This window comes from Garra rufa, chromosome 18, assembly GCF_049309525.1.
Source record: "Garra rufa chromosome 18, GarRuf1.0, whole genome shotgun sequence".
NCBI lineage: Eukaryota > Metazoa > Chordata > Actinopteri > Cypriniformes > Cyprinidae > Garra > Garra rufa.
Window position 1 is genome coordinate 38,895,243 of NC_133378.1, and position 11,454 is coordinate 38,906,696.

General features: G+C 48.8%; 1 protein-coding gene across 1 annotated transcript in view; it reads left to right on the plus strand.

Moving 5' to 3' along the window:
* Window positions 1–11,454, plus strand: part of quoa (quattro a) — a 149,712-nt gene that overhangs the window by 120,910 nt on the left and 17,348 nt on the right. The window contains 1 exon segment of the mRNA XM_073822759.1: window positions 8,808–10,023. Coding sequence (XP_073678860.1) covers window positions 8,808–10,023 — 1,216 coding nt within the window.

Consider the following 11,454-nt stretch of genomic DNA (forward strand, 5'->3'; position numbering starts at 1 on the left):
TAATTTTAGACATTTGAATAATAAAATGGCAAACTATTCCCAGGTCTGATTGCATAGCCAGCATTTAATGTATTAAAAAATAAAATGACAAAATATTTTGATATTTTCTGCATAATTTACCAAAATTTAAGCTCATTCTTTGATGAAACATTGATTTTTTTGAGACATTTTAGATAACTTAAAATAGCAAACTCTTGCTAGGGCTGATTTCAAAGCCATCATTTTATTTATTACAAATAAAATGAAATAATATTTTGACATTTTTTGCATAAAAAAAAATAGTGATGATAAAGATCATTTTAGACACTTTAAAAATAAAATAACATGGCAAACTATTGCCAGGGCTGATTGCATTGCCAGCATTTAATGTAATAATAAATTAAATAACATTTTGAAATGTTTTGCATAATTAAAAAAAGAAAATTAGCTCATTCTGTGATAGAAAAGCATTTTAGATAATTTAATATTAAAATAAAATGGCACACTATTCCCAGGGCTGATGGCATAACCAGCATTTATATTACAAATAAAATTCAATAATATTTTGACATTTTCTGCACAATTTAACAAATGTTCAGGTCAATTTGTGATGGAAAAGAGCTCTTATTTTAGATATTTTAAATAGTATTTTAACATTTTCAGCATAATTCACCACATTTTCACCTGGATTAGAAGAGGTAATTAATAAATTTAAAAAATATATATTGTTCATAAGTGATATTTACCTTTGATTTCACATGTTTTCTTGTATTTCATCTCAAGAGCTTCACTCACACTGTTGTCATTCATATTTAAGAATGAAAGTCTGAAATTAGAATAAAAAAGGCATTTGAAAATCAAAATACATGATGAAGGCACAATAAAATGTTTCCACAACACACACACACACACACACACACAAACCAAGACATAAAAGTTGATAAAAAAAAATCTTTCAACTTTCTTATACATTCTTGTACTCATACATTCATATTGCAGTATGCTGATGGAAGAAGTCCATCCAAACAGTATGCATCAACTACTCTTATTGTGTTATAGAAGCGTTCTGATATCACTTTCAAACTGACATTGTCAGAGGCACATCATCTTTAGCAGCAGTTTCATACAGGGACAGTCTGAGCTCAGCTAATATAAGAAGCGACTGCAGTATATGTCTTTCAGACAGATCATCTTTGAAAAGTAATTGAGATAAGTGCTCCAGACCGCCGTCTGACATTCACTACAGACTGTAGGATCTGAGGTCAATTAATGAGTGACTGAAGCAGTCGGCCGTGTGATGTTCATCTGCTCAGCGCAGTGATTATAGAACATGTCTGAGACATAAAGAGCATCGCTCCATGCTATTCACTTAATAAGCTGTCCTTTAAAGCCATTTATCAGCCTGATCTTCCACGGATACTCCTCTGAAGACACTGCCATGGGCTGAGCATTTTTTTTTTTTTTGCATAATAATTACTATCTATAATAGAAAAATAAGAAAGATCTTAATATAATCCCAAGTAATTATATAATTCTGGGCTCGGCTCTCAGCATTTCACACTTAGAAAAGATTAAAAATGCACTTGCATGTGACATATTGAGAAATATCAGCTGCACTGGCAAATCTTATTGCTTTAATATTTATAAATACAACTAATTTTGTAAAATGCGTAGATACTAATTATCAGTGTCGGGGGTAATGCATTACAAGTAACGTAAATTATGTAATCAGATTACTTTTTTAAGCAACTAGTAAAGTAATGCATTACTTTTTGACTTACAAGAAATATCTGAGTTACTTTTTTAAATAAGTAACACCAGTTACTTTTCCCCCCACTTATTGATTAAAAGCTCTCCTGTCCCCATGTTGAGAGAAATTGTGAGTAAGATGTTACTTTAGTTCTAGAATAAATGTGAACACGCATTAATTCATCTCACTCACTAAAAAACAGATACAGTATTCCTCAAAATGAATAAAAACAGTGAAATTCAATGCAAACCTGCAATGATTAAATATGTAAAATAATACAAATATCCTTTATGCATTTATTCCCATTTTATTAACCAATGCCTTTGCTGCCGACCTTCGATGATCCAATTCATCCACACTAAGCAAAAATTACTCAAGATAATCTAACATTTGTTTTTTCTTCTGCGGTCTACTGTACAGACGTGAATTTACTTTTCTCTAAGCCTGAGGCTTTTGCTGTAAAAAGGCTTTTACATTTGTAAAATATATCTTTTTATATTAAAAACAAACAAGCAAGCCCTAAATAGGTTTAAAAAGTAACGCATTACTTTCCATAAAAAGTAACGTCTTGGTTACGTATGTAACCCTCGTTCCCTGAAGGAGGGAACGGAGACGTCACGTCGGAGACCGACGAATTGGGATATCGCTTTAGAGATACCAATCCTCTTCGTGTGTAAACTAAACGAGCCAATGCACATTGGCATGCATGATTGCATCCAGCTGTCGCTGATCACAGCGTGAGCATAAATACACAGCAGGTGCAATGCATAGACAGGATTTCGCTGAGGAGCCGAGCTTGGGTCCGGCCGCACAGCGGTGGTACAGCAGCTGAGGCGACGGGACGTGACGTCTCCGTTCCCTCCTTCAGGGAACGAGGGTTACATACGTAACCAAGACGTTCCCTCTCAGTCGGTCTCTACGACGTCACGTCGGAGACCGACGAATTGGGATCCCTAGCAAAGCGCCGCAGCTGCTGCCCCCCTCCAGTGTCCTGAGCAAGCCACCTGGCCTCCAATTTTTGCTAAGGCCAAGGGCGGATCAGAAAAGACCAGTCACTGTATAACATAGCACTACCTACTTAGTGAAGCTGGAGCACTGGGAACGTGCGGAGCTCCCACCCATCCCGGAGGAGGTTCGGAGCAATACGCATATGGCTCAATTAGGACATATGGAAGAATGGAGGTGATTGAACCCTCGTGAAGATGGTAGAAGGTTACCGGGGAAACACGGTCTCTGTGGGTACCGTGGAAGACATATGGGATTCACTTAAGTCTCTCATGTATCCTAAGCCTTCTATCGGTTCTAAAGATTCATCGAGAGAGGCCTGGCGCCTAGACGCTCCGCTACGTCTGGAGCCGAGGAAGGAGGACTCGACAGGGTCTTCATGGACACTCTGGAGAAGATAGCAAGCCGACCTGAGCCAGTGCCTCTCAGTGCTTCTACCCGTTTGAGGTGAGAACACAGGAGGAGACTGGCTCTACACGAAGGCTATAAAACCTAGCGAACGTGTTAGGGGTCGCCCAACCCGCAGCTCTACAAATGTCAGATAGCGAGGCGCCACGAGCCAGCGCCCAGGAGGATGCAATACTCCTAGTAGAGTGAGCTCGCAACCTGAGCGGGCAGGGCACGCCCTGAGCTTGATAAGCCAAGGCGATGGCATCCACTATCCAGTGTGCCATCCTCTGCTTGGAGACGGCCTTCCCCTTCTGCCGTCCTCCGTGACAAATAAAGAGCTGATCTGAGGTCCTGAAGCTTTGCGTCCGGTCGACGTAGCATCTTAATGCTCGGACGGGACAAAGCAAAGCTAGGGCTGGGTCTGCCTCCTCCGGGGGCAGCGCTTGCAGGCTCACCACTTGGTCCCTGAAGGGAGTAGTGGGAACCTTGGGCACGTAGCCAGGCCGGGGCCTCAGGGTTACCTGGGAATCTGCCGGCCCGAACTGAAGGCACGAATCGTCGACCGAAAACGCCTGCAGGTCCCCTACCCTCTTGATGGAGGCCAATGCCAGCAGGAGCAGAGTCTTCATAGAGAGATACTTCAGCTCGACTGACTGTAAAGGCTCAAAGGGGACCCGCTGTAGTGCTGTGAGCACCAGAGACAGGTCCCAAGAGGGTACGGAGGGGGGCCTAGGAGGATTTAACCTCCTGGCTCCCCTGAGAAACCTGACGACCAGGTCGTGCCTACCTACTGACCTTCCTTCAACGGGGTCATGGTTTGCAGAAATAGCGGCTACATAGACCTTAAGGGTGGAGGGAGACAGCCTACGCTCCAACCCTTGCTGCAAAAAGGTAAGCACGACTCCGACCGAGCATCTTCGGGGATCCTCATTTCTTGAGAAAGCCCATTCGACGAACAGGTTCCACTTCAAGGCGTAAGCATGTCTCGTGGATGCAGCTCTCGCCGAAGTGATGGTGTCTACCACTCCTGGGGGTAGATCACTCAGAACCTCCGCGTCCCGTCCAGGGACCAGACATGTAGTTTCCAGAGGTCTGGACGCGGGTGCCACAGGGTGCCCCGTCTCTGAGTCAGTAAATCCTTCCTCAGAGGAATCCGCCAGGGAGGGGCTGTCGCGAGGAGCATCAGTTCTGGGAACCAGGTCCGAGTAGGCCAGTAAGGCGCCACTAACAGGACCTGCTCCTCGTCCTCCCTGACCTTGCACAGTGTCTGTGCGAGAAGGCTCACTGGGGGAAACGCATACTTGCGAAGGCCCCGTGGCCAGCTGCATGCCAGGGAGTCCGTGCCGAGTGTACCCTGGGTCAGGGAGTAAAAGAGCTGGCAGTGGGACGTCTCTGGAGAAGCAAACAGGTCTACCTGAGCTTTCCCGAAACGTCTCCAGATCAGCTGGACCGACTGGGGATGGAGTCTCCACTCTCCGGGAAGCGCAGCTCGTGAGAGCTCGTCGGCTGCACGGTTGAGCAAACCCGGAATGTGAATGGCACGAAGCGACCTCAGATGCTTCTGACTCCAGAGGAGGAGAGAACGGGCGAGCTGCGACATGCGACGGGAGCGTAGACCACCTTGTCGGTTGATGTACGCAACGGTCGCAGTGTTGTCCGTACGGACCAGTACGTGTTTGCCTCGAAGGCGCCCTTTGAGACGGTTCAAGGCAAGACGTACTGCCAGCAGCTCTAGGCAGTTGATGTGCCAGTGTAGCTGGGGGCTCGTCCAAACCCCCGACACTGCCTGCCCGTTGTACGTGGCTCCCCAACCGGTGGTGGAGGCATCCGTGTGTACCACAGCGTGCCTGGAGACCTGTTCTAAGGGAACTCCTGCCCGAAGAAAAGCTAGGTCTGACCACGGGGTGAAGGTTAGGCGACAGGCCGAGGTTACTTTGACCCGGAGAGTGCCGCGCTGCCACGCTCTCCTCGGGACTCGGCCATGAAGCCAGTGCTGAAGTGGTCTCATATGGAGCAGGCCAAGCGGTAAAACTGCCGTAGCTGCTGCCATATGCCCCAGGAGCCTCTGAAACTGTTTCAGTGGGACCACTTCTCTGCTCTTGAACGTATTCAAGCAGTTCAGCACCGACTGAGCCCGCTCTTGCGTGAGGCGAGCTGTTTGGCTGACCGAGTCCAGTTCCACACCAAGAAAAGAGATCCTCTGCACGGGGGAGAGTTTGCTCTTTTCCCAGTTGACCCGAAGGCCCAAGCGGGCGAGGTGTGCCAACACCAGGTCCCTGTGTTCGCATAACTGCTCTCGAGAGTGTGCTAGTATCAGCCAGTCGTCGAGGTAGTTGAGGATACGAACGCCCTGTTCCTTGAGGGGAACAAGGGCCGCCTCCGCGACTTTCGTGAAGACACGGGGGGAGAGGGACAGCCCGAAGGGCAGGACCTTGTACTGATATGCTCTGCCTTCGAACGCGAACCGCAGAAATGGTCTGTGGCGCGGAAGGATCGAAACATGAAAGTACGCGTCCTTCAGGTCGATCGCTGCGAACCAATCCTGGGGACGAACACATCTGAGGATGTGTTTTTGTGTGAGCATTCTGAAAGGTAGCTTGTGAAGAGCTCGATTCAAGATGCGCAGGTCCAGGATCGGTCGTAGACCGCCGCTTTTCTTGGGTACTATGAAGTAGGGGCTGTAAAACCCTGTCTTCATATCGGCTAGAGGGACCGGCTCTATTGCTTTCTTCGCCAGCAAGGTAGCAATCTCTGCCCGTAGGACAGGGGCATCTGCTACTTTCACTGTAGTGAAGTGGATGCCCCTGAACCGAGGCGGACGCCGGGCGAACTGAATCGCGTAGCCGAGCCTGATGGTCCGGAGGAGCCAGCAAGACGGACTGGGAAGCCCTCTCCAGGCCCCCAGCCAACGTACAAGAGGGACCAGCGGGACCACTGACGTACCTGCGGGGGGGCAGCGAGGTGGAACGCAGGGACCCCGCTCGGGCGTCTCTATGCCGGTCCGAAGCGGGGTCAGAGTGTCTGTGTGTGGTGTGTGCAAGACATTTACCTGCGTTCTGGCAGCTGGTGCGTGAGTAGTCCGTCTTACCGCACTCTCCAACCGCCCAGTGCCATTTGCTGGCGGGAGGGGAGAGGGGGTGAAGCCCGGGGCTAACCCGTGCAACACCCGCTGTCCCCTCTGGGGACCCAGAGATAGTAGAAACTGCTCTTTTATTGAAAATTTGGGTGTCACCGACCGTGAGGCCGATGACGGGTTTCTTAAAAGAAACTTTTTTAAAGGAAACAAAAGATTCTCCGCCCGGCCCTCCTCCGGGGGAGGGAGTGGTGCGATCACCATCTCCCGAAGAGCAGCTTCCTCCATCTCTGGGTCGCCCGTCTCAGGGACGCTTGTTCTTGCGTTTCCCACTGGTCTTGGTGGGAGCCTGGACGGGCGGGGCGGCCGCCCTGGGACCGGCTCCACGGCGCCGCCGTGAAGGCTGCTGCGCAGGCTGCTGTGGAGCGGGGGCGGAGGCAGGGGGCCGCCCTCGGCGACGAGCAGACCGAGGTGCCGCCGGCGGCTGGGTGGAGGCAGCAGCGGGAGCACGCCGGGGCAGGATATGACTGATGGCCTCAGTCTGCTTCTGGGCGGCCGAAAACTGCTGGGCGAAATTTTCGACCGCGTCGCCGAAGAGGCCGGTCTGGGACACGGGGGCATTCAGGAACCTGACCTTGTCTGCTTCCCTCATGTCGGCCAGACACAGCCAGAGATGGCGTTCCTGGACCACCATCGTGGACATCGCACGACCCAGAGACCGCGCCGTAACCTTCGTCGCTCGTAGCGCGAGGTCCGTAGCGATACGGAGTTCACGTAGAACTTCCGGGTCGTGACCACCCTCGTACAGGTCCTTCAGTGCCTGGGCCTGATGGACCTGTAACAACGCCATAGCGTGTAGGGCGGAGCCAGCAGCGCCACAAGCCGTGTAGGCACTGCCGATCAGAGCCGACGAGTGCCTACAGGCCCGGGAGGGGAGCAACGGGTTGCCCCGCCAAGTGGAAGCGGCGCCGGGACACAATTGCATCGCCACCGCACGCTCCACCGGCGGGACAGCCGCGTACCCCCGCGTTGGTCCGCCATCAAGGGTGGTGAGGGAGGACGTGCCACTGGAGCGGTTTCTGGCAGTAAAAGGTGCCGTCCACGTCCCAGTAAGCTCGTCATGCACCTCCGGGAAGAAGGGCACTGGGGTGGGACGCTGAGAACCAGCGCGGGCCACCCCAAGATACCAGTCATCCAGCCGAGAGGGGTCGGGACGTGATGGAGGGTTCCATTCAAGCCCTACCCTCTCGGCGGCCCGGGAAAGCATAGCCATCATTTCGGGGTCGGTATCCGGCACCGCTGACCGCCCAGTAGACGGCAGCGATCCGGAATCGTCCTCCCCCGAGAAGTCTGGCTCACCCCCCGATGCAGCGATTGACATCCGGTCGTCAGGGGGAGCCCCAAAAGTAATGAGCGGTACCTCACGAGGAGGACCCGAACACTCTTCTGGGAGCTCCGGATGGAACGGACTGTCGGTGGAAGGAGGAACCCCCAGCGGATTATCCGCCGGGAAATTCCCCACCGTCACCGTCAGACCAGTCAGCCCTCTGCCAGAGGTAGAGTCCCCCCGGCGTTTGCCGGGGGGAACGGTAGATCTGGGCAGAGGAACTGGCACCCCGCCCCTTTGCAGGAAGCGGAGTCTGGTCCGCAGCTCCGTGATGGACATGCCGCCGCAATGACAGCATGACTCATCCACAAACGCCGCCTGAGCGTGCTCAATACCCAGACACGTCAGACAGCGATCGTGACCATCACCTGGCGCCAGGTAACGACCGCATCCAGAAACGCACGGGTGAAACGGCATTGTGTTTCAAACGCCTCGTCTTTAAAAAGACGTTCACCCGTGATACTCTTTTAGAAACTGCTCTAGTGCTGAAGCACACAGGGGAGATGGCCGCAGCGACACAGAAGGCAGGTAGTGCAATCCTTGACTGCGCGCTCTTTCCACCCACAGGAGACCACCACCGCTGACGCGCCGTACCGCCAACACCGCAGTAAGAGTTCTTTGTAGAAATGGCTCGTTGCGTCTCTCTCGAAGAAGATCGGCTCCGATGCGAAATGCTGTCTATGCATTGCACCTGCTGTGTATTTATGCTCACGCTGTGATCAGCGACAGCTGGATGCAATCATGCATGCCAATGTGCATTGGCTCGTTTAGTTTACACACGAAGAGGATTGGTATCTCTAAAGCGATATCCCAATTCGTCGGTCTCCGACGTGACGTCGTAGAGACCGACTGAGAGGGAACTTAATTAGTTACTTTTTTAGGGAGTAACTCAATATTGTAATGCATTACTTTTAAAAGTAACTTTTATAAGTAACACAAGTTATGTAAACAGATTACTTTCCTCAATATCTGAGTTACTTTTTTTCCCATTTATTGATTGAAAGCTCTCCTGTTCCCATGTTGAGAGAAATCGGGAGTAAGATGTTACTTTAGTTCTAGAATAAATGTGAAAAATGCTCACATCATCTCACGAAAAAACTAAACTGAATCCTTTTATTCAAATTCAAATAGCCAGATTTTAATTCAAAGTTTAATGTAATGTTCCAGTTTAAAATTTAAAAGTGATTTTCCACTTAAATTGATTCTTTGTGTGTCCTGAACAGGCTTCATACTGTCAGGGGGTGTTCAAGTTTTCTGGGTGGCCTTTGTGTTTACACGACCGCATAGTGCTCCAGCTTGCTCCAGTCAACCCTTTGCTGCTCAAACCAGGGGACTTTTACCTGCAGGTTGTGCCGTTTGGAAACCAGGCGGCCCGCATCGTGGTCCAGAGCCTTTTGGAGGAGGAGGAGGAGGAGGAGAAGGAACGTGAGCTTGAGGAAAGCCCAATACCCGAGACCTTGTATCCTAGTATCTTCACTGAAGCCTGGCTTCTGGAACTCAACGAAGGGAGACATGGAACACCTCTGGCTCGTTGCATCCTCAAAACAGAGCAGGGCGTAGTCAAGGTTCCTTGGGAAGAGGTGGCCAATCCTGAATTCGAAGACGATCGGAGGATGGCCTCCTCGTCTCCTCCATCAAACCAACAAGAGTCTTTGAGTTTATGCCATCCATATACGCCTACCCCTTCTAATTTCTCCGTTGAGACGAGGATTTGTCCTGCACGGGATGGTATAGCAGTGTCCTTGCGTTTGGTAGACAACAGCAGTAGTTCCAGACACACTGAAATGGATCCAGCTCAGTCTTGGATGCGACCCGTGGGATGGGTGTCTCCAAACACATGGGACAGCAGAAGTAAGAGCAGTTTGGTTAGCAATTGCAATGATCTAATAGACCTCACCAAAGAAACTCACTTGGTTCAACCTCATACTCCTCTGCTGAGGTCCAGCAGTGCTACTCGGGACCGTACGGCTTGCGTTCGCACTGTGAGGTTCGCAGAGGAACCCTGTACGCCATGCATGCAGAGGAAACGTGGACAAGGGACCAAAGCGCAAAAATGTCGGTACATGGATGCACAGGAAAAACCTATTAAACCCAAAGAAAGATCTGAGCATCTAAGTGAGCCGAGAAGCCTTCAAAGACCTGCTCAGGAAAATGCAGCTTGTTGCAGCTCTTCAGAAACAGGTCCATTAGGTAATTACTCCAACGAAGGGCATAAGGATCAAACACAGAACATTTCTCAGGACAGAATAGACTGTTTTGCTCCAACTGTGGTTGGGACATCTGAGAAGTGCCACATTGTTGTCCAAGGAGAGACAAATGAGGTGGACAGGAGCAGCTACTTTGAATTGATTCCCAGGCTGCATGTGGTTCCAGGGAAGAAGACCACCACTTTTGGACTTGTGTCTCCAAAGTTACACAGGAGACGATTACCAGCTCAAGGTTTGGACCATTTTGGATGAATCTACTTTATCTATCCAACACCCACCTACCCATTTATCCATCTATAAACCCACCATACACTAGTGCAGTGGTTCCCAACCACATTCCTGGAGGCCCCCCAACACTGCACATTTTGCATCTCTCCTTTGTCTGACACACCCATTTCAGGTATTGGAGTCTCTACTAATGAGCTTTTGATCTGAATCAGGTGTGTTTGTTTAAGGGGACATGGAAAACATGTAGTGTTGGGGGGGCCTCCAGGAATGTGGTTGGGAACCACTACACTAGTGGTGTCAATTTGTTTTAAAAACATCTATTTCCCACAAACGTTTGAGCACTGTTGAGTGGATTCTTAAACAACAATGATTGGCCATTGTGTTTACGTGCCCAATAAGCTGTGTTTAAGAATCCACTCAACGGTGATCAAATGTTATCTATCTATCTATCTATCTATCTATCTATCTATCTATCTATCTATCTATCTATCTATCTATACATCCATCCACTTATTCTATGTCTATCTTACATTCATTCATCTACTCAACCACCCACCCACCAATCCATCCAGCCATCCAATATCTAACCTTCTGTTCATCCATTCACTTATTCAGTCTCTTACATTCATGTTTATCTTTCCATCCATCCTCTATCTACCCACCCACACACCCAGCCACTCATCCACCCACCCATCCAGCCATCCAATATCTATCTTTCCATTCATCCGTACATCCATCCATCCATCCACTCATCCTATGTCTACCTATCTTACATCCATGTCTATCTTTCCATCCATCCTCTATCTACCCACCCACCCAGCCACCCATCAATCATCCATCCACTTATCCTATGTCTATCTTACCATTCATCCACCCATCAATCCACCCATTAATCCATATATGTCATTCAATCTATATATCTATACATCCATCCATTCATTCATCCATCAATATATACACATCCATCTACTCGTCTATTTTACCATCCATCCATGTCTATTGTTTCATCCATCCATCTTTCCATCCATGTTTATGTATCTATCTATACATCCATCCACTCATCCTATGTCTATCTTACCATTCATCCACCCATCAATCCACCCATTAATCCATATATCTGTCCATCAATCTATATATCTATCCATCCAATCATCCTGTCTATCTTACCATTCATCCACCCATCAACCCATCAATCCACCCATTAATCCATATATCTGTCCATCAATCTATATATCTATCCATCCAATCATCCTGTCTATCTTACCATTCATCCAACCATCAACCCATCAATCCACCAATTAATCCATATATCTGTCCATCAATCTATATATCCATCTATCCATTCCAGTATTCCAAGAAAAAAACATCAATGTTAGATCAAATATGTTCAATATGTTTAATTTAAAGACAAGTCCTTATGATCTTATGAATCTTA